Raw genomic sequence first — 23,404 nt, 5'->3', positions numbered from 1 at the left:
TTGCACCACCATGCTTCACTGTCTTCACTGTGAACTGTGGCTTGAATTCAGAGTTTGGGGGTCATCTCACAAACTGTCTGCGGCCCTTGGACCCAAAAAGAATTTTACTTCTATCCATTTTCATGGTGGTTTTCCATTTTCTTCGAGTTTTTTTTTTCTAATCAACTTTTTAATCAAACTACGCTGTTCTTCTGAACAATGTCTTGAACGTCCCATTTTGCTCAGGCTTTCAAAGGAAAAAGCATGTTCAACAGGTGCTGCTTCATCCTTAAATAGGGGACATTTGATTCACACCTGATTGTTCCTCAAAATTGACCAACTCAGTGACTACATGCTACACTATTATTGTGAACACCCCCATTTCTTTTTTTTTTTTTTTACTGATAGCCCAATTTCCTGACAGCCAGTTTATAAAAATCAAAAGCACCCTTTGGATTGCCCGCGGGTCATTTTTGACTCACTTATCGAAGCTTGGAGTAGTAATACAAAAACACTAATTTCTTAAAATGTAAATGTCATATCAAAAACATGTTTGAGGAATATGAAATAATTTTTCATTACAAAGATATTACAAGAAAACAACCTGACTGCGTCATTTTTGACCCACTTATGCATCTAGGGGTTAAGCAACACTTTACACAATAAGGGTAATAAAGTACATTTAAAAGCTATCTTTAAGTCTGCAGGTATTCCTAAATTCAAAGCAAATTGTTCTTGTGATGTAGTGTTGGTGAACTCCAGCTAATCATTAATTCTCATTGCAATTAATTTAAATTCTTTAGTGCAGCAAATAAACAATTCTGCAAATGGTGACAGAACAAATAATTCACATTTTACCAAAATTGGAGCGACTCCTGTACAAACCGAAATTGACCAACACCATTTTTAACCCCATAACTTTCAGTCCAATCTATAATTTAGAAACTATGCTCAATACAGTTTAGCATGATTAGAGCGTCAATTTTGCCCCGTGTAATTCAATTAACCCTACCTGGCTGCCTATTGCAAATTCAAATGGACACTTGGTATGTTCAAGTCCTTCATTTGCATAATTCCTTTGTAAATATTTTCTGCTACACTATTTGGAAGATCACTTTCTAAGGACTAATGGAAGCTGGTATGGCAGCAACAGATATAGTATGATAGAGAAAACTAAAGGTGCTCGACACATGCTCCATCGACAAGAAAAGCACAAACCTTTATCGTTTTGGGTGCCTGCTAGAACAAAAAGCGAATTGGATAACAGGCGCCGTTTCAGCCAATCCAGTAAACAGTCATTGTGAGGCAGTTAGCCACTTTGACATCCTGCCTCATTAAAGGGTGACCAGATTTCCGACGTCAACATTTTCTGGCATCATTAAATGTAAGGCTTGTTTACAAAGGCATTTCAAAGAAAAAGGCATTTCAAAGCTGAAGCCTTACAGTCAACACTAGAAGACATCTCAATTTGGAGTGGTCATAATATGCAAATACAGGGCCTGGATAAGTTTTAGTTCCCGCAATGTGAACAGTACACAATTAAGGTCAAGTAGTTTATTCACATTTTTACAGCCAGAGAGAATACTGCACAAGCTTGATATGCAAATAGAAAAGCACATCAATGAAACTTCACTGAAGCCCACAAAGGAACATCATATTGACGCAAGTTAGTATGCAGTCCAACTGTACTAAAATTCATTAAAACGAAGCCCATTTCAGTCCTCGACTCAAGTGTATCGTCATGGCTCCTTCCCACAGCCATGCTTGACAGTTCCACTCGTCTAACAAGCTGAACCTGGAAAAACAAGGCATTTATAATGGATCACATACAAAAACCTCATTTTAAGAGCTACAAGAACCCACCTTGACAGGTGGCGCTGCAGCCATCACATCCATCTGAAGTGGAACCTTTCAGACAAGACAGTCCAGTGCAAGCTTCAACAATCATCCTAAGAAAGACATGTAGGACGGATTAAACTATGCCACCCAACATTTGCTCAACATGACATTAGAAGTGCATGCATCATTATTCATGTCTGGCACTCACCGCTTTTTTTTTTTTTATTAAAGTGAACAAACTGACACCTGGCACATCAATTAGAACTGCTGTAGGACAGTACTTGGGCAAATTTGAAGGAGAATGTAGTGGACAGAAATGGACTGAGCACATTACCCATGATTCAGAGGTCAATGCTTTTGTTAGTGGACTCAAGAGGCTGGAGCACTACAATCCAGAGAAGCTCCACAGACATTTCTCAATGGGCTTGTTTCATGAAGTCAATCGGGGGGAAAGGAGGCCAAGGCATGTTTGGAGGCGACAATTGAAGCACAGGACTAAACAGCGATTAACTTTGGTATTCAAGGAAACATTGACAACTACAACTGAGTCTGAAGGATGTGAGCAAAGCAAAAGATTTTTACCTCACGTGCATTGCCTACTTTCTCCACATATGACCTAGGCAAGAGAGCAGCTTTCATCTCTGAAGAGCACTTGTTGGTAGGCGCAATACTTCACTCTCCAAGGACTTGTAGGTTTTTGAAGTAGCTGATTTCTTGAACGCAATGAAGCATTAACATGACCAGACACCAGCTAATGATTTTCCAGCATTTCCAAGTACCACTTCAGGATTTAAATTCAAACCTCACTGGAGGCTTGACATCAGTATTGAGCATGACAAATGTTGCCTGTGAAATCCAGTTAGCCAAATTGAATTTTGAGACAAGTACAGGTTCGCTGGGCCAAGGGTTATATAAAAAACAAAAAAGCAATTTAGAAGTACAGGCACACCAATGAGTTTTATTTAGAACCAATTGGATCATAGCTGACTAAAATGGAACTTGAGTTTACTTCCAAATTATCAGCCCTGCATGGAATCTGGCCAATTGTAGTACAACTGTTCCCAGTCATTACAGTAAGTTATATTCACAGCTGTCAGCTCAACTCCCCCATGCAGTAGTTTTAAAAGGCAAAAGAATCAAGTTTTTTTTTTCCACAGTCTGTTTAATAGGCTCCATGAAGCCAAGAAAACAATATATAAAAAAGGATCGATCACACAAAGAACATAAAGTACAAAAAACTTTCTCCCCCAAATGAGATTACTGAGGGGACACGAGTTACACTTTTAGATCACTGAAACAAGATGAGTCCATTTTACAGAACATTTCAAAAATCAGAATCTGAGCAGATCACATAAGATACCTTGGGCAGACTGTAGCATGCTGCAATTTGCAACTTCATGAACAGCCGGCCACTTCGGATGTGTAGTTCACCAGTCTGAAAGGGATTCACTCTTTGGGAAATTGAACAGAGAGGAGCCTTGGTTGAACTATTTTTGTCAAAGTACAGAGGAATTTAGCATAAACCCCCCTGAATCTTTAACTTGAGACGAAACTGCTACTTCTCCCTCATGTCAGTGATGACTTGAGGGGAGTAGGGGGTATAATCCAAGTCAAGGAAGAAAAATGTGAATAGCAGAGACAAGGATGTGGTAAACAGTCCCAATTTGTAGATGCTGAGCAACATAGCCATGTGTTGAAATTTAAAAGCCACAAACTGGAGTTTAAGTACTAAACAAATTCCTTAAAAAAAAAGCCAAATAAGGAAAAGGATGGACTGTAAAGTTGTTTAAAACAATAGTTTAAGGAATCACCAAAACTCATGGCTACATTTTTGGATGCTTGAGCTACAACAGAACTACACAACTAAAGTCAGCAAACGTGGACATTTTTTTCTTGGAGGAGTGCATCTTTGAAATACAGCCGGCCAAGTGATGATCTTGAATCAGGGAGATGTTTACTCGTGTGTAGCTGAGGATAAGAAGTGGGCACAGGTAAAGACACGCACAGTTCCAAAAGCGGAGTTTCAAAACATCCCAATCAAACCCATTAGACAAAACTAAAAACCCTTCCATCACACCTTTGTATAACAGGCTCCACTGACTGAGATGAAGGGAGATCTGCTTTATGAAGTGTCAAGTTTTCAGGCCTTGATAGTTCAGGGACCAGGTTATTACAGATGTTGAAAGGAAAATATTAAGAGACTGCTGGCTGTAAAGCCATGTGAACACTTATCTCAAGGGACACCAAGACTAGAAGCTAGCCATGCAGAATGTGTACTTAATTCGTCATGAATTGCCTCCAACAGTAAGCCACAGCACCAGTACAATTACATACAAGTACTTGCATGTCACATGATAAAGCAAATGTTTTTGAATGAAACATTAAGTAGGACTCATTGTGGAAAACTTCCTACATTTTGTGATTTTATGCAGGCAGTCTTAAACAAGGTCCTTTTCAACTTCGTCAGTATGTGACTCACATGCATGGAGAGGGACTCTGCTGAATATGAACCTTCTCCACGACAAAGCCCAAATGTATAGCAAACATTAAGCCATTGCACAGAAGCGCATTTACACTTATGACTCAATGGATAGGATCTGTGAACCAAGATACGAGCATGAGCATGCAAGTGCCTGGTTTAATGGCTCTAATTCCTTAATATGGCCTTTAACAAAATTGCTGGTCTGACTTTTCATGAGTTGGTCAGTATAATCAAAATCCCTACTGTACAAGTTCACCAGTTTATAGCCAACACCTTGGAAATTGAGTTCTCAAGTGTAAGCTCTGCTGGACCTGAAATGTATTTTGTTTTGGAGGGGGCACAGCTGCTGCCACTGCCAACATCAAGATGCAGGTCAATTTGGTGTGATTTGTTTAAATAGAACAGCCTGAACATAGCTGACAGATGCACATAAGTCACTTACCATAGTCATATGAATCACGGTACGATCCACCACTGCTGCGGTCATATCCTCCTTGATTCCTGAAAGGATCATCTTTGATTAGAACAGACCCAGACAAAGCACAGAATGTCCCATATTCCAATTCTGAAACTTACCTGCTGTCTCTGTAGCCACCACTCTTATAGCCACCAGAGTAGTCCCTGCTTTGATAACCTCGGTCACCACCGCCATAACTCCTGTCACTATAGCCGCCATATCCACCCTCTCTATAGCCACCTAGTTTGGGGGAGAGTGTAAATAAACAGTTTAGCAAGACCTACACAAACTTATGATTGCTCCATGTCAATAATGAAGCATCTTAACCACCTCTCCCGCGACTCTGGCCAAATCTTGAGCCACGGCCTCCAAAGCCACCGGCACCACCACCGCCACCACCCCGACGTCCACCCCCTCTTCCTGCGTAATCCACACGGATGGTTCGCCCATCCAGTGACTGAAAGACATCACCAGAAGAGAGAAATTGATGTGATTAGGCAGCACAACACATTTAGCACCAACAGGCAAGCTAATGTGAAAGATTTCAACCATACCTTTCCATCCATTCCACCCAATGCATCCTTTGCATCTTCAGGATTCTCATATTTCACAAAGCCAAAGCCTCGAGACCTTCCAGTCTCTCTGTCTCTGATAACATCCACTGTTGTGAAAGATTAATTCAGCTGTTATCATGAGTCTATCCAGCTGTATAAACTGGTAGCTTACAATTAAAGTAGTCATTCCTACCTACCTTTTTCAATCTCCCCATATTTGGAGAAGGCTCCAGACAGAGAATCTTCATTTGTCTCGAAGCTCAGGCCTCCAACAAACAGTTTACCTTCATCAGACATCTTTAGTGTAGCCTACAGACAAAATGCAAGTGAAATATTTAGTTAAAATCATGTGTTGACAAAGCCAGAGTCATTGCTATTCTAGCTCCAAGTCATTTAGCCAATTGAAGAAAATTACTAACATCTTACTAGAAGATAGGAGAAAAAGAGGCCAATAGCTGTATTTAAAGTGCATATCACTAGTAAATGAAGTGCCAAATGGGCTGACAATTCTAAGTTATGAAAATACTGACAAATTGTTTATTTTTATTTTTGGAGCAATTCACCCAGAGAAAGTCAAACATGGAGAAATTAGCTTGATTTCACCCGCCTCTAATAACTGCCCAGAAACCCCAAGTTGTGAGAATTGAGTTTTGGTGACATCTCAGGCTGCACCTGGGGCTGAAACGCAGTGTGTGTGTGTGTATATATATGTATATATGTATATATATATATATATATATATATATATATATATATATATATATATATATATATATGTATATATATATATATATATATATATATATATATATATATATAAACACACACACACACACACTCAACAAAAATATAAATGCAACACTTGGTTTTGCTCCCATTTTGTATGAGATGAACTTAAAGATCTAAAACTTTTTCCACATACACAATATCACCATTTCCCTCAAATATTGTTCACAAACCAGTCAAAATCTGTGATAGTGAGCACTTCTTTGCTGAGATAATCCATCCCACCTCACAGGTGTGCCATGTCAAGATGCTGATTAGACACCATGATTAGTGCACAGGTGTGCCTTAGACTGCCCACAATAAAAGGCCACTCTGAAAGGTGCAATTTTGTTTAATTGGGGGGGATACCAGGCAGTATCTGGTGTGACCACCATTTGCCTCATGCAGTGCAACACATCTCCTTGGCATCATCCGTGAAGAGAACACCTCTCCAACGTGCCAAACGCCAGCAAATGTGAGCATTTGCCCACTCAAGTCGGTTACGACGACGAACTGGAGTCAGCTCGAGACCCCGATGAGGACGACGAGCATGCAGATGAGCTTCCCTGAGACGGTTTCTGACAGTTTGTGCAGAAATTCTTTGGTTATGCAAACCGATTGTTTCAGCAGCTGTCCGAGTGGCTGGTCTCAGACGTCTTGGAGGTGAACATGCTGGATGTGGAGGTCCTGGGCTGGTGTGGTTACATGTGGTCTGCGGTTGTGAGGCTGGTTGGATGTACTGCCAAATTCTCTGAAACAACTTTGGAGACGGCTTATGGTAGAGACATGAACATTCAATACACGATCAACAGCTCTGGTTGACATTCCTGCTGTCAGCATGCCAACTGCACGCTCCCTCAAATCTTGCGACATCTGTGGCATTGTGCTGTGTGATAAAACTGCACCTTTCAGAGTGGCCTTTTATTGTGGGCAGTCTAAGGCACACCTGTGCACTAATCACGGTGTCTAATCAGCATCTTGATATGGCACACCTGTGAGGTGGGATGGATTATCTCAGCAAAGGAGAAGTGCTCACTATCACAGATTTAGACTGGTTTGTGAACAATATTTGAGAGAAATGGTGATATTGTGTATGTGGAAAAAGATTTAGATCTTTGAGTTCATCTCATACAAAATGGGAGCAAAACCAAAAGTGTTGTGTTTATATTTTTGTTGAGTGTATATATAACAAACCACAACAAATTGGTTTGTTCCGATGGCTGTGCTGCGCTCTACATGCACTTTAAGTCAAGTCTATGCCAAAGCTGCCTTTATTTGGATTTGATCAGCATTTTCATTAACAGGGTGCAGAGCGGGCTTTTGTGGAGAAGCCTAGTTTTTTCCTAAAGGCTGTGCTCATATTCACAAGCAGCCTGACTGAGGGTTACACTGATCGCCTGTGCTTACAGTCTGGTGTCAGTGTGTGCCGAGCCAGGAAAGATCCAAATCTTCTGCATGATGGTGCTGCAACATTGTGCTATTGCTTTAGGGGAGCCCTGGACTATTTGTTTAGAAATGCAAAAGTACATTTTATCCAATTTTTAAAAATTGCTAGAATAATCCATTTAAAAATATATATATATAGCTGCAGCCCTAGCCACACACTAAAGGAGTACTGCTTCATAATCTGGAATATTGTTGAAAACAATGTTGATTGGAGTGCAATGTGTCAGGTCCACAGTGTTATGTAGATTATGTGTGTGGGATGCAAAAGTGGAAATTTTCACTTTGTATATCAAAATTTTGGAATACAGGTATAATCCTGAGCCACTGAGTGCACGTGTGGGTTTGAGGTGGTGGGCTTTTAATAATCTAAGGTAAAAATAGAGCATGGGACATTGACACTTTTCATACTCTGTGCTTCTTACCCCGTGTGCTGCTGTACAATGCTGCAGGAACCTTAATTTCCTTGAGGGAGTCTTCCCAAGGGATCAATAAAGTTCCACCTAATCTGAGTTTAGAGTCTTGCATTTAGGAGCCTTTTGTCTCAGACCACTACTAGTTTTAACAGCAAGCAATAGCACTGTTAGTCATACCAAAACGTTCCAACACCTGCATAGCGATCAGTCATGTCACCTAAACTCCTTGTTCTGCTCAACTACCAAGTTTCCCAAAAGAAACTTCATAACTAAAGAGATAGCGCCTCCCCCTCCCCCACACAAATAATCCAACCTTCAAAAAAAAAAAAAAAAGTGGCTATTCACACGGCAAGACTGGTGGTTGAAACTACTTGTATAAACAAATATACTGCATTCAAGATGTCATAACTAATATTTTTCAGTTTAGATTTTTTTTTTCTCATTTGGCTATTTGCACGGTAAGACTGTTGGCAAAAGGCCGACCCTGTTCTAACGGCAGGCATGTCCATAACTCATTTAATGCAGTATGTTTGTTTATACAAGTGGTTCCAAGTTGCCGTGCAAATAGCCAAATGAGTTATGGACACAAAAATGAGTTATGGACCCCCTAAAAAAAAAATAAAAATCCATCTTCCCGCCATGTGCAAATTACGTGACTACATCCCATACTGGCAACAGCTAGCTAGATTTTCAGCAGGCTGTGTGACTTCTGGTGAAAACATTGTCACACTGCTAACTTTCGTCCCTACAAGGACGCGCAGACTAAAAATATCTAATGTTAATGTTTGATAACTGCGCAAGACATCATGCAGGTAGAGTGTATGTTGAAATAGTATGGATTAGAGCAAACTCGTGGTCAGTCGAAGCCAACGTAAGACTGTCCGCATCAGACGGAAACGTGGCGTGATACAAATAAACAGCCCATTTACTACATATGTCACAAATAGTTTGTCTTTCGGGAACTTTTCTTCTTAGCATCATTTTAAAATCCGAAACAATTTACGTTTAACCACACTCGAGTGGATTGGGAGTAGGCCTGAGGCCCACTAACGCGGTTTAGCCGATTAGCTTTTTAGTTTCGGCGCCATTTTACGCCTGTCTGCTATTGTGTAAAGAAACACGACGCGGCGCAACAAACTATGACGAACTTCCTTTTAGTGAGAATTTTGATCGTAAGAAACTCAAAAGAACGCTTTAGCGGCGTTTAACCAAGTTTTCAGAACATGTATAATGTCAAACAAATTTACACAGAACCTAAAATAAATAAATAGGGTGTGTGGGAAACATGTGCACCTCGTGTAAAACAGACCGTCTTATACTGAGCATAAATATGTACAAAGCACATTTAAACACTTACAACAATGAAACGATGTAGACGACCAAAGAGCTGCTGGACGAGTGGGAAGAGGAAATGGAAGTCCCCGCTTTTCAATGCGCTCTTCTTCCTATTTTTCCTTGGTTGTTGCGTTGCAAATACCACGTTTAAAGCTTCATAGCGCCACCTAATGTAGCGAAGGGTATATCACCGTGTGTTGAGAAAAGGCCTGCTTCATTTGCATACAAACACGCAACATGTAAACCAGGGTAACACATGAAAGCTTATTTCCAATGTTGTCCTTGCAAGTCAAGAGACAATCATGGTTACAGGCATAGTGTTTGTAAAAATAATAATAATAAGAAGAATAGCGAGATAATAATGATGACAAATATATCTACAATAATAATACCAACAGTAAATATAATGATAATAATGAAAAATAAGCATAAAAAGATAGACTACAATAACAAAAACGAACTTTCCATCTCTGCTTCCGCCAGAGATGGAAAGTTAAATCAACTTAACCTACTCTTCTGGGTGAACTCAACAACCAGCAACTATCTGGCCTGAAGTTGAGAAATGAAAAACCGGCTTTTTGCAGCTGGTTGCATTTTTATTCGACTCAACTATTTATTTATTTATTTTTTACAGTAAGAACTGTCCTGAATAACATAACATTTATTGTGTGTTTTAAAAAAGTTTGTACAGATTGTACATAAAAGCACACGTCAAAAGTTAAAAACCATAACAATAATAAATAAATTAAAAACTCCAAGGTTAAAAACCACAGCAATACTTAAAAACCATAAAATACTAATTTGTATAAATAGTATAAATAAATAAAATCACACTAGCAAGGTTAAACACCATAGTAATATTGATCAAACCTATCTTTAAAAACTGGGCAAATTTATAACATGCTTCGGGAAATGATTCCAATTTCAATTTAATTAGCTTATAATGCGCCAAATCACAGCAAAAGCCGTCTCAAGGTGCCTTACATAAAACAACTCAACATAAAATTTAAATAAATAATTAAAAATGAATAAAAAAATTCAAATACATAATTAAAAACAGAAGTAAAAGAATAAAACAGATTAAAAAAATGAAAACTATTCATAAGAAAGAGAATAAAAATAGGTTTTCAGTCTTGACTTAAAAATGTCCACGGACTCCGACTGACTCATGGTCGCAGGAAGACTATTCCACAGGGTGGGTGCACAATACGAAAAGGCTCTTTGACCCGTTGACGTCTTCGTCACCCTGGGAACACAGAGAAGTCCTGCATCCTGTGACCGCAAAGCCCGGGCCGGCACGTAAAGTTCCAACAAATCAGCCAGATAAGATGGCGCCAGTCCATGAACAACCTTATAAGTCCATAACAAAACCTTAAAATCTGCTCTCTCAGAGACAGGCAGCCAGTGCAAAGATGCCAAAATGGGTTTGATATGTTCAGACCTTCTGCTATGTGTCAGAAGTCTGGCGGCAGCGTTCTGAACCAGGTGAAGACCCCTGATGCTGGACTGCGGTAACCCTGAAAATATAACATTACAATAATCTAGTCTAGAAGAAACAAAAGCATGAATCAGGGTCTCAGCATCAGCCATAGACGGGATGGGGCGGATCCTCGCTATATTTCACAGATGGAAAAAAGCAATTCTAGTAACATCCCTGATGTGGAGGTCAAAAGACAACATGGGATCAAAAATTACCCCAAGGTTCCTCATTTTGTCCATATATGACACACGAACCCAGGCTGAGCGCCAGCTGGTCAAAACTGATGCCAGTGTCTTGCAGGACCAAGAACCATCATTTCAGTCTTATCAAAGTTTAAAAGTAGGAAGTTACTAGACATCCAACTTCTCACTGATAGAAGACAGTCCTCCAGGGATTTTATGGGAGTGAGATTTCCCGCAGTTATCGGCATGTACAACTGAGTATCATCAGCGTAATAATGAAAGGCAATCCCAAAACTCCGCAGTATACACCCAAGGGGAGCCACATACAGGGAGAAAAGTAAGGGGCCTAAAACAGATCCCCGTGGAACCCCAAATCTCATGTCACCAAGGTCAGAGGTAGTACCATTATATAAGACACATTGAGAACGACTGGACAGATATGACGTCAACCAGGCAAGAGCACTTCCAGTAATCCAAAAAAATTCTCCAACCTATCGAGCAAAACACGACGATCCACTGTATCAAACGCAACACTGAGATCCAACAACACCAATTCCACAAAGCGACAATCTATTACTTAAAAAAAAAATCCATCTAATGTTTAATCTTGCTCTAATAACCTTTAACATAGTCGAGCGGCCTCTCAAACCAGTGTAATCTTTACAATCAATATTTTCATGACAGTTTAATATTTTGTAAGCTTCAACAAAGTCCCCACAGACTCTTATTTTCTAGTGTTGTAAATCCGAGTTCCTAAACCAGGTACAATTTTTGTTGTCCTGCGTTGAACTTTTTCTAACATATCTTGGCCCTCTGTAAAAGGGGGGAACCACACTTGCACACAATATTCCAAATGAGGTCTAACTCTTATACAACACTAGGAAAGATTCCTTGGTAATATAATTGAACAACTTTTTGATAAGACCGAGCACTCTGTTAGCTTTTGCCGCTGCATTACTTATGTGCTTAGAGAATGATAACTTATTGGGAAACAAAATCCCTAAATCTTTTTCTTCCATAAAAGTGTCAATTATCTCCATTCATATGGTACCCATAACAAGGATTCTTTGCACTAAAATACATTACCTTATATTTTTCACTATTAAATCCAAGTAGCCATTCATTTGACCAGTCCAGTGCTTATCTAAGTCATTGTTAATATGAGTGAAGTGTCCAGAAGCGGCGCAAAGCTCACTCATGGGCTCACTCAAGGGCGTCCTAAACAGGAAGTGCCAGTTTTCAAATCCACAGTAAAACAGGAAATGTTCAAATGTTAAACACTTCCTGGATTGACAGATGAGATCCCATGGAATCTCATGGAAACTCAGTGGCAAGCTCACACTCAAACAGGAAGTGCCAATTTATCAGTCACAGTGAAACAGGAAATGTTGAACACTTCCTGGCATGGGTGGAGCTAGAGTGGAGGCCAGGGTTTCACTGGACTCGCTTGAAATCTGACTGGACACAGATGATTGACATGTCACAGCACTACAGTCTGGTTGAAAGACCTGCATTTTCAAATTAGTGAGTCTCATTGACTACGTTTACATGCAGCCAATAACCCTTTCATAACCGGAATATTAACAATAACCCGGTTGCGCACAGCCATGTAAACACCCGCAAAAACCCGAATATGCTCATATTCCTGTTTTTAAAAACCCGAATAAGACCCCTGGGTTACTCCTTTTCTAACCCGAATATCAGGTCATGTAAACGTGCATCGGGATATCCCCATAGAAAGGACTATTATTTTGTGTTCTGCGCATGTCCTATCCGCAAGGAATCTTGGTCTTTTCAATCAATCAATCAACCTTTTTTTATATAGCGCCAAATCACAACAAACAGTTGCCCCAAGGCGCTTTATATTGTAAGGCAAGGCCACACAATAATTATGAAAAACCCCAACGGTCAAAACGACCCCCTGTGAGCAAGCACCTGGCTACAGTGGGAAGGAAAAACTCCCTTTTAACAGGAAGAAACCTCCAGCAGAACCAGGCTCAGGGAGGGGCAGTCTTCTGCTGAGACTGGCTGGGGCCGAGGGAAAGAACCAGGAAAAAGACATGCTGTGGAAGGGGGCAGAGATCGATCACTAATGATTAAATGCGGAGTGATGCATACAGAGCAAAAAGAGAAAGAAACAGTGCATCATGGGAACCCCCCCACAGTCTACGTCTAAAGCAGCATAACCAAGGGATAGTCCAGGGTCACCTGATCCAGCCCTAACTATAAGCCTTAGCGAAAAGGAAAGTTTTAAGCCTAATCTTAAAAGTAGAGAGGGTATCTGTCTCCCTGATCTGAATTGGGAGCTGGTTCCACAGGAGAGGAGCCTGAAAGCTGAAGGCTCTGCCTCCCATTCTACTCTTACAAACCCTAGGAACTACAAGTAAGCCTGCAGTCTGAGAGCGAAGCGCTCTGGTCTTTTGAGTACGGCAACTACTTGTATGCGGCGCGCCAACCCACCGGACACCAGAGAAGCAGAGGTAAACAGCACATTGTGTTCTGCGTCCTTATCAGGTGGGCCGGTTGTGACACCGCTCAGCATCACTGCGATTGCTCTGCCTCTGATGCGCTTACTGAGTCTGCGGGTTTGGTAAACGCCACAGCGGGCCACTCACACCGCCCCCCTCTCTGCTGTGCGGAGCTGCGCCAACTCTGGCAACAGGTCCAGAGAATACGCTCACTGTTTTGATGCGGAGGCAGCCCGCAAGGATAGATTTCTTGCGGCAAAAATCCACAGTGCCGCAGGGTCTCGGTATACCGCAGCTGCAGAGCTCCGTGGCCATGGCTTGGATTCTTTGTGGGTCCCGCATCCGTACTCCCAGAGGCAGTGAGCGAAGGGAGAGCACGCGCATTGTGTTCTGGGTCTGTCCGTTTAAAATCTTCTCGCCCAGAAGAAAAAAGAGAGTGTGTTTACACAGGAGAGAAAAGTGAGAAAATGTTAATGCCTGTTTGAGAAAAGTGTGTAGTGAGGGGTTTTACACGAAGCAGGATTTGCACGAACGCCAGACCAAATCAAGCACCGGTGTAAGACATGTGTCGCTGTTTAGATGGGGATATTCCAAATGATACCAATGACCATGTATACAGGAGTACCTCTGTCTGCTTAAGCATGCAAACGGGTTATTCCTAATGATTTAGAAACCAGAATATTGACCTTAACCCAAATATAGGGTATATAGGGTAATATAGGTTCCTCCTGTCCAGTAGTTTGTGCTGTGTACCACAAAAAGTTATAATCCACCTTAGTAGAAGAAAAATGTTTGCTCCAGATTTGAACTGAACACGTCATTTGAACTGTGGACTTCTAATCACAGCAAACTTATATTGGTGAGTAAACAACTGTATTTTATGCCAGAAATGAGGTCCAGGTTGTTAAAAGCAGCATTTCTCCTTTAATTTGGGTTGCCTTATAGACACATGTTTAAGCTAACAGACAGCAGCTGGTTCATGCCGTTGGCTTATTTGTGCACCAGATAAATGAAACAATCCTTCAAATGTTGATACAAGCATTGAATTCAGCACAAATACAGCTGGAGCAAAATTAGTGGATCAACTTTAACTGTTAACCCCTGTACAAACTGAAACTGACCTGTCACCATTCTTGCTGCTTTTACCTCATAACTCCATAACATTCAATCATAGATTATATTATAATTATAAACTATTACCTTTTTTGGAATCTTTATGATCAGGCAAATAATGTGGTGTCATTTTCTATATGATTGGACCATCTTAATTTTGACCCTTGTCTAATTCTTCAATTGACCCCTACCTGGCTGCCTATTGAAAATTCAAGTGGCCAATCAGTTTTTTTTTTTTTTAAAGAGTTCATGTGTATGGATTATTTGTGCCGAATGTGATGCTTATATTTGCAGGATTCCACTTGCCCTCAAAAGTATTGCAACACTTGGCATTTCACACATTTTGTTTATTCCATTTCAAATACATCTTTTTTCTAAAATTATCTTCCTTAACTCAAACTGAAAGCAAATCTCTACAACTTGATATAAATGAATTAAAAATATAAAATCCAGCTTCTGATGAAGTGGTGTAGAGGAGGATTTTCTTAAAAAGATGATCTGAAAGTTCAGCTACAATTTGACAGAAAGTACATCTGAGATGAAAGCCTAGATTTGATGTTTTGGTGAAAGAAACTTTTGTATTTCTTCATAGTGAGTCCCTTCGGCTGCTCCCTTGTTTGCACTCGGGGTCGCCATAGCAAATCCAAGGTGGATCTGCATGTTGAATTGGCACAAGTTTTTCACTGGATGCCCTTCCTGACACAACTCCACATTACATGGAGAAATGTGGCAGGGGTGAGATTTGAACCAGGAACCTTCTGAACTGAAACCAAGTGCATTAACCACGTGGCCACCACCTTTAATTGATGTAAATAAAGTCCAAGACATATTCAGTGACTTGGAAATGTTCATGTTTCTATCCCCTGACTTATCTAAAGAACACTGGCAATAAAACTGATTTTTTGTAATTCTTGTATTTAAAATGGCATAAAGAAATTAAAATGTGTGAAATCCCAAGTATTCCAATACTTTTGGAGGGCACAGTATCCTAACCTTATAATGAGTGCAAAATGAATGTGGTATTATTACTGTTTTGTTTAAGAATGTTTAATTTTCACTGTTGCTGCACTTTGTGTCAAATCACAGTCATATCGAATATCACATATATGAGCCACTTGGGTGCCTGGTCTTGAGAACCAGGGATGGCAGGTTGAAAAGCTTTTTTATCCCATGGGAACTCTCCCTTCCCACCTAACCGGCTCAAGAATATGGACAGCATGTATATAAGTGACATTTACATGACAATATATGACAATATTGAGATACAATAATTTGGCCATATTGTACAGCCCTACTGTCAACTCGCAGAAAACTTTGAATATTAATTTACATCTACATTAAAAAATATGCTTAAAGTGACATGGGATTAAGAGGGCTGTAATGGGGGGTGGGGGGGTCAATTGAAAAGCAAAACAAGAAAAATGCTTAAAAGGGTCGGGAGTATGGGGGGCCAGAGCTCCTCCAGAAGCTGAAAGGCAAAATAAGGAAAATGCTTAAAAAGGCGGGGAGTCTGAAGCTGAAATGTTTTAGTCGTGCTCATGCCCAAGAACAATTTTACTGGAAAAAGTCTGAAGGACCAAAAGGACACGGTTAGATGGCAAGGAGCTTTTCCAGGCATGTTGTGAGAGGCAAAGAAAGAAAAATGCTTAAAAAGGTGGAGGTCTGGGGGGGCTCCAACCCCCAGGAGCTGAAAGGTTTTTGCCATGCTTATGCTCCCTTGAAGTATTTCCTCAAAATAAAGTCTGAAAGACCTAAATGACATGGTGAGATGCTGACGAGCTTCGCTTATTCATGTCTGCGACATATGCATATTACAATTATAATCAGTTAATGACAGTATAGACTGAAACAATTTTGTGTCATTTGCAAAGGTTTTACTCTTTGCTAAAAGAACACCTGACAAATCATTAATAAAAACTAAGAACAAAACAGGCCCTAGGACCGATCCCTGAAGGACCCCACTTGTTACCCTCAGTGATGACAACTTGTTCCCATTTATGCAAACACACTGTTTCCTTCCTCTAAGGAAGTCCTCGGTCCACACGTTAAGTTCTCCAACACCATACTTATTTAACTTATGAATTAATCTGTATGTGGAAAAATCTAAATGTAAAGTATCAAATGGTCATCCCTCGGCATACAGTTGAATGCACAAGTTAAGAAAAGCCTTTATTCATCCCTCAATGGAGAAATTTCAGTGTCACATCGCAGCATAGAACAGTAGGAGTAGACAGAAGGGCATGCAATAAAACAAACAAGCATCTCTTAAAAACAAGAACTAAAAAAGCACTGAGTGCCGGGTAAAGCTAAGGCTATCATTGTTCAGTTCAATGCTGCACTGCCGGGATGATATACACTGTCGGGATGTGAGAGCGATCAGTTAAAATGACTTCAGCGTGAAATGTACGATAAGTTACTCTGATATTTACAATATGGACAGGTTCAAATATAAGTACTATATATATATGTAATATGTAGTGTAATATATGTAAAGTGACTTGAGTGCACCATAAGTTAAATTATTGCACCTAATAAATACAGCAGGTAATGACATGATTTCTCCTGGTTGCTATGGTTACCACAGTACTAGCATTGATCATTGTACAGTCTGACAGCAGCCGAGAAACGATCTGGGGAATCTCTCCCTCACACAGCAAGGGTGGATGAGTCTGTCACTGAAACTGCTCTCCAGAGCAGACAGAACATCCTGCAGGGGGTGACACCCGTGGTCCAGCATAGATGTAAGTTTAGCCAGGACCCTCCTGTCCCCCACCTCCTGCACAGAGTCCAAAGGACAGCCCAGGATTTCCTGATGATCTTATCCAGTCTTTTCCTGTCCCTCTCTCTGTGATACTGCTGCTCCAGCAGACCACACCATACAGGATGGCAGTAAGTTTGGGCACCCCTGATAATTTTAATGATTTTCTTTGAATTATTGTCTGGATCAGAAATTTTAGTTAAATATATCACATAGCAGATAAACACACTGATATTTGAGAAGTGAAATGAAGTTTCTGCTATTCACAGAAAGTGTGCAAGAATTATTTAAAATTAGGCAGGTGCATAAATTTGGGCACACTTGTCATTTTATTGAATACATTTACAACTACTTATTGGAACATAAAATTGATTTGGTAAGCTCACTGACCCTTGACCTCCTTACAGAGGTGAATCCAAACACAAGAAAGGGTATTTAAGGTGGCCATTTGCAAATGTTTCCCCTCTTTGCATCTCTTCTAATGAGTGACATGGGAGCCTCTAAACAACTCTCAAATGACCTGAAAACAAAGAATGTTCATCATCATGGCTTTGGGGAAGGATACAAAAAGCTAGCTCAGATTTCAGCTTCCACTGTGAGAAAATGGAAGACCGCAGGCACAGTATTAGTTAAGGCCCAAAGTGGCAGGCCAAGAAAAATCTGATAAGCTGAAGCAAAGGATGGTGAGAACAGTCATAGTCAACACACAGACCTGCTCCAAAGACCTACATGATCTTGCTGTAGATAGTGTCTCTGTGCGTTGTTCAACCGTACAGTGCACTTTGCACAAGGAAATGCTGTATGATGTAATGCAGAGGAAGCCTTTTCTGCATACATACCAGAGTCGCTTGAGGTATGGTAAAGTATATTTGGATAAGCCAGCTTCATTTTGGAATGAAGTGCTGTGGATAGATGAAACTGCAATTGAGTTATCTGAACATAAGGGGCGGTATGCATGACTGAAAAGAACACAGCATTCCAAGAAAAACGCTTACTACCTACATAAAATCCTCCACTCACAGTGCTCCCTGTATGACGTCAATGAAGCAATGCACACCTGTTCAGGTTTGGCCATTTACATTGCTTTTGATGGTGTGCAGAGGGAAATTAATCATTTCTCTGTGTTGTGTCCACAATTTACTCATCCACCTCCACCAAAGTGATTGAAAGACATTGACTCAATTCATAACTCACCTTTTTGCTGAGATAGCTAAGTATCCACAGTCCTCCTGGGGCTTATATGCCCCATGTAAAAACCACCCCGAACCCACGTAGGCCACATTGAAAACCCCTATTTATGTAATTTCATTACGATATCAATGGTTACATAGAGATAGCAATTTTACATAAATACCAAATCTGTACACGCACCTAGATTCCACGTGGTTTAAAAACCATTATTTACATAATTTCATCAAAATACCAATGTTTAGTTATTGACAGATTTCTTTAAAACATTTACACAGGGGAAGCATGTACAACCCCTGGCAATAATTATGGAATCACCGGCCTCGGAGGATGTTCATTCAGTTGTTTAATTTTGTAGGAAAAAAGCAGATCACAGATATGACACAAAACTAAAGTCATTTCAAATGGCAACTTTGTGGTTTTAAGAAACACTGTAAGAAATCAGGAAAACAAATTGTGGCAGCCAGTAACGGTTACTTTTTTAGACCAAGCAGAGGGGAAAAAAAAAAAATGGAATCACTCAATTCTGAGGAAAAAATTAATGGAATCACCCTGTAAATTTTCCTCCCCAAAACTAACACCTGCATCAAATCAGATCTGCTCGTTAGTCTGCATCTAAAAAGGAGTGATCACACCCTGGAGAGCTGTTGCACCAAGTGGACTGACATGAATCATGGCTCCAACACGAGAGATGTCAATTGAAACAAAGGAGGATTATCAAACTCTTAAAAGAGGGTAAATCACGCAATGTTGCAAAAGATATTGGTTGTTCAGTCACCTGTGTCTAAACTCTGGACCAAATACAAACAACATGGGAAGGTTGTTAAAGGCAAACATACTGGTAGACCAAGGAAGACATCAAAGCGTCAAGACAGAAAACTTAAAGCAATATGTCTCAAAAATCGAAAATGCACAACAAATGAGGAACAAATGGGAGGAAACTGGAGTCTGTGACCGAACTGTAAGAAACCGCCTAAAGGAAATGGGATTTACATACAGAAAAACTAAACAAAATCCATTATTAACACCTAAACAAAAAAGTCCGGATCTTAATCCAATTGAAAATCTTTGGTGGATCATTTTTCAAGATAATGCATCTTGCCATAGAGTAAAAACTGTGAAAACATTCCTTGCAAAAAGACACATAGGGTCAATGTCATGGCCTGCAAATAGTCCGGATCTTAATCCAATTGAAAATCTTTGGAAGTTGAAGAAAATGGTCCATGACAAGACTCCAACCTGCAAAGCTGATCTGGCAACAGCAATCAGAGAAAGTTGGAGCCAGATTGATGAAGAGTGCTGTTTGTCACTCATTAAGTCCATGCCTCAGAGACTGCAAGCTGTTATAAAAGCCAGAGGTGGTGCAACAAAATACTAGTGATGTGTTGGAGCGTTTTGTTTTTCATGATTCCATATTTTTTCCCTCTGCTTGGTCTAAAAAAGTAACCATTACAGATTGCCACGTTTCTTAAAGCCAGAAAGTTGCTATTTGAAATGACTTTAGTTTTGTGTTATGTCTGTGATCTGCTTTTTTTCAACAAAATTAAACAACTGAATGAACATCCTCCGAGGCCGATGATTCCATAGTTTTTGCCAGGGGTTGTATAACCCCCATTAATTTGACATATTTAATCAAACTGTTTAAACTCATTTGGTTATAGTTTCATTTCACATATTCTGATTAGACAGCATATTATTGCACAGGTGTGCCAGCCGATGTCACCACGTATAATTGTAGCAAATGCTTCAAAATATTGAACTATTTCAACATAACTGCTTCCTATTGATTCAATGGTTCAGAATGAGTCAGTTTCTGTCACTAATAATTAACAAGAAAATGCATCAGCGACCAGCAATTATGGCATGTGCAGATTTCTTTAATGACCAACACCAGCTGCATGTCTTATTTTTGAGCAGCTTGCACCCATTTACAGTAACACTAAAAACATGACAATTTTGTTAAGCGACAGCTGTGCTTAAAAAAAAAAAAAAAAAAAAAAAAAGACATTACACGCCCAACAGAAATTTAAAAATGTGTAAATACACAAAAATATGCAGCTCCCACATGGCTGAAAATGTAGTTCATTTGACAGAAGGGCTTTATTGAACATAACAGTATGACCTTAATGTAAATTTTATATATCCCACACACACTTTGCACCGGGATACCAATGTAACAACTGCAAATTATAAAGAAGACCGTGAGACTGAGGGTATTTTAGCATTGTTATTTTCAAAGTGCTACTCAGGGCAAAAGACATGCATGAATTATGCTTCTACAACTCCTTGGCCATGCATGATGCAGACATGGGTGTGACTCTTTCAAAGTTCTCCATCACACTGGTGGGTGGTGTACTGCAATTTCCTGTCGGAATTGGGGGTGCAATGTGAAGAACAAGGCAGAGACTCTGGACCTGCACTGCCACTGTTCCTGGTGGTGTGTCCCATTTCAATACTTGAATCAACAAGCAGGACCATCACAGCTCCTTCCCTCAGCCATGTCTGATGGCTCCACAAGCTGGACCTGGAAAACAAAGGAATTTATAAAACTGATCATTTGCAAAACCTCCCATTTTAAGAGCTGCAAAAACCCACCTTGACAGGTGGAGCTGCAGCCATCACCGACATCTGAGGTGGAACCCTTCAGTTGAGACAGTCTGTGCAAACGCCAACAATCCCATCATCCTAAGAAAGACACGTAGGACAGATTAAACCATATCACACAACATTTGGTCAACATATCACATTAGAAGTGCATGCATCATTATTCATGTCTGGCACTCACCGGGGTTTTTTTTTTTTTTTTTTTTAAATAAATAATGTGAACAAGCTGACATCAATTAGAACTGCTGTAGGACAGTACTTGGGCAAATTTGAAGGAGAATGTAGTGGACAGAAATGGACTGAGCACATTACCCATGATTCAGAGGTCAATGCTTTTGTTAGTGGACTCAAGAGGCTGGAGCACTACAATCCAGAGAAGCTCCACACAGACATTTCTCAATGGGCTTGTTTCATGAAGTCAATCGGGGGGAAAGGAGGCCAAGGCATGTTTGGAGGCGACAATTGAAGCACAGGACTAAACAGCGACTAACTTTGGTATTCAAGGAAACATTGACAACTACAACTGAGTCTGAAGGATGTGAGCAAAGCAAAAGATTTTTACCTCACGTGCATTGCCTACTTTCTCCACATATGACCTAGGCAAGAGAGCAGCTTTCATCTCTGAAGAGCACTTGTTGGTAGGCGCAATACTTCACTCTCCAAGGACTTGTAGGTTTTTGAAGTAGCTGATCTCTTGAACGCAATGAAGCATTAACATGACCAGACACCAGCTAATGATTTTCCAGCATTTCCAAGTACCACTTCAGGATTTAAATTCAAACCTCACTGGAGGCTTGACATCAGTATTGAGCATGACAAATGTTGTCTGTGAAATCCAGTTAGCCAAATTCAATGAGACAAGTACAGGTTCACTGGGCCAAGGGTTATATAAAAACAAAAAAGCAATTTAGAAGTACAGGCACACCAATGAGTTTTTATTTAGAACCAATTGGATCAAAGCTGACTAAAATGGAACTTGAGTTTACTTCCAAATTATTAGCCCTGCATAGAATCTGTCCAATTGTAGTACAACGGTGTTCCCAGTCATTACAGTAATATTTAGTTACTTTCACAGCTGTCAGCTCAACTCCCCCATGCAGTAGTTGTAAAAGGCAAAAGAATCAAGGTTATTTTCCACAGTTTGTTTAATAGGCTCCATGAAGCCAAGAAAAAAATAAAAAAAATAAAAATAAAATAAAAGAATCGATCACACAAAGAACACAAAGTACAAGAAAAAAAAATTTCTCCCCCAAACGAGACAAGTTACACTTTTAGATCACTGAAACAAGAGGAGTCCATTTTACAGAACATTTCAAAAATCAAAATCTGAGCAGATCACATAAGATACCTTGGGCAGACTGTAGCATGCTGCAATTTGCAACTTCATGAACAGCCGGCCACTTCGGATGTGTAGTTCACCAGTCTGAAAGGGATTCACTCTTTGGGAAATTGAACAGAGAGGAGCCTTGGTTGAACTATTTTTTTTTTTTTTTTTTTGTCAAAGTACAGAAGAATGTAGCATAAACCCCCTTGAGTCTTTAGCTTACAAAACTAAACTGCTTCTCCCTCACTTCAGTGATGACTTGAGGGGAGTAGGGGGTATAATTCAATTAAAGGAAGAAAAATGTGAATAGCAGAGGAGACAATGATGTGGTAAACAGTCCCAATTTGTAGATGCTGAGCAACATAGCCATGTGTTGAAGTTTAAAAGCCACAAACTGGAGCACTAAAATTCCTTACAAAAAACAAACAAACAAAAAAAGTCAAATCAAGCAAGGAAAAGGATGGATTTCTGGATGTTTGAGCTACAACAGAACTAAGGTCAGCAAACACGTGGACATTTTTTTCTTCGAGTGCATCTTTGAAATACAGCCAGCCAAGTGATGGTCTTGAATCAGGGAGATGTTTACTCGTGTGTAGCTGAGGATAAGAAGTGGGCACAGGTAAAGACAAGTTCCAACACTGGAGTTTCAAACATCCCAATCAAATCCACCAGACAAAATTAAAACTCCTTCCTCACATCTTTGCATAACAGGATCCATTGACTGAGATGAAGGGAGATCTGCTTTATGAAGTGTCAAGTTTTCAGGCCTTGATAGTTCAGGGACCAGATTATTACAGATGTTGAAGGGAAAATATTAAAAAGACTGTGTTGTGGCTGTAAAGTCATGTGATCACACCGGCTTGGTAGTGTACATGTGACCTCTTATCTCACAGAAGGACAAGACTGGAAGCTAGCTATGCAAAATGCATACTCAAACCCAGTCATGAATTGCCTCCAACAGCAAATCGCAGCACAAGTACAATTACATACAAGTACTTACATGTCACAAGATTGACT

The 23,404-nt window shown here is 40.1% G+C and overlaps 2 protein-coding genes and 1 long non-coding RNA gene across 15 annotated transcripts in view; 1 reads left to right on the top strand and 2 right to left on the bottom strand.

The window, feature by feature from the left end:
* Positions 1 to 1,518: 1,518 nt before the first annotated feature.
* On the bottom strand, positions 1,519 to 9,392 carry LOC117521576 (cold-inducible RNA-binding protein B-like). 3 transcript variants are annotated; one of them, XR_004563970.1, is made up of 8 exons: positions 9,293 to 9,392; positions 5,509 to 5,620; positions 5,312 to 5,418; positions 5,088 to 5,214; positions 4,877 to 4,997; positions 4,743 to 4,801; positions 1,843 to 1,928; positions 1,519 to 1,774 (listed from the first exon to the last, which is right to left on the bottom strand). XR_004563970.1 is itself a non-coding variant. In XM_034182902.1 (7 exons), exons 2-7 carry the CDS (start codon positions 5,606 to 5,608, stop codon positions 3,265 to 3,267), a joined length of 519 nt encoding a protein of 172 aa, XP_034038793.1. In that variant the 5' UTR covers positions 5,609 to 5,620; positions 9,293 to 9,392; the 3' UTR covers positions 2,966 to 3,264. The 3 variants fall into 3 exon arrangements, 2 of the variants coding, with proteins under 2 accessions (XP_034038793.1, XP_034038792.1); XM_034182902.1 differs by lacking the exons at positions 1,519 to 1,774; positions 1,843 to 1,928 and adding an exon at positions 2,966 to 3,269; XM_034182901.1 differs by lacking the exons at positions 1,519 to 1,774; positions 1,843 to 1,928 and adding an exon at positions 3,609 to 3,786 and having other exon boundaries at positions 9,293 to 9,391.
* LOC117521577 (cold-inducible RNA-binding protein A-like) overlaps positions 2,591 to 23,404 on the bottom strand; it is a 30,262-nt gene continuing 9,448 nt past the window's right edge. For 3 of the 11 annotated variants that reach the window (XR_004563971.1, XR_004563973.1, XR_004563978.1), the window contains exons 7-8: positions 22,590 to 22,983; positions 3,104 to 3,346 (exon numbers count right to left, since the gene is read on the bottom strand). Coding sequence is in view for 4 of the 11 variants with exons in the window: in XM_034182903.1 (XP_034038794.1) it covers positions 22,970 to 22,983 (14 nt within the window). In the remaining 7 variants the exon portion in view is untranslated. Of the gene's footprint in view, positions 3,347 to 20,456; positions 20,984 to 21,054; positions 21,145 to 21,377; positions 22,984 to 23,404 lie in introns of those variants that run through there. The other 8 variants (XM_034182904.1, XM_034182905.1, XM_034182906.1 and 5 more) reach the window with 5 other exon arrangements.
* On the top strand, positions 3,397 to 23,060 carry LOC117521579. The gene is made up of 2 exons (XR_004563979.1): positions 3,397 to 3,686; positions 22,885 to 23,060. It is a non-coding gene; the product is annotated as an uncharacterized LOC117521579 (long non-coding RNA).

Source organism: Thalassophryne amazonica, chromosome 12 (genome assembly GCF_902500255.1).
Source record: "Thalassophryne amazonica chromosome 12, fThaAma1.1, whole genome shotgun sequence".
Lineage (NCBI taxonomy): Eukaryota > Metazoa > Chordata > Actinopteri > Batrachoidiformes > Batrachoididae > Thalassophryne > Thalassophryne amazonica.
Note: the sequence above shows the minus strand (reverse complement) of the source record. Positions and strands in the feature narration are given on the sequence as shown.

What these genes read in the sequence shown, in the direction of transcription:
- LOC117521576 (XM_034182901.1), bottom strand. Translation starts at nt 5,608, where the DNA reads ATGTCTGATGAAGGTAAACTGTTTGTTGGAGGCCTGAGCTTCGAGACA. An exon ending in TGGGTGGAATGGATGGAAAG is followed by an intron (nt 5,215 to 5,311) that starts GTATGGTTGAAA and finishes GATGTCTTTCAG; the next exon opens with TCACTGGATGGGCGAACCAT. An exon ending in TGGCCAGAGTCGCGGGAGAG is followed by an intron (nt 4,998 to 5,087) that starts GTGGTTAAGATG and finishes CCCCCAAACTAG; the next exon opens with GTGGCTATAGAGAGGGTGGA.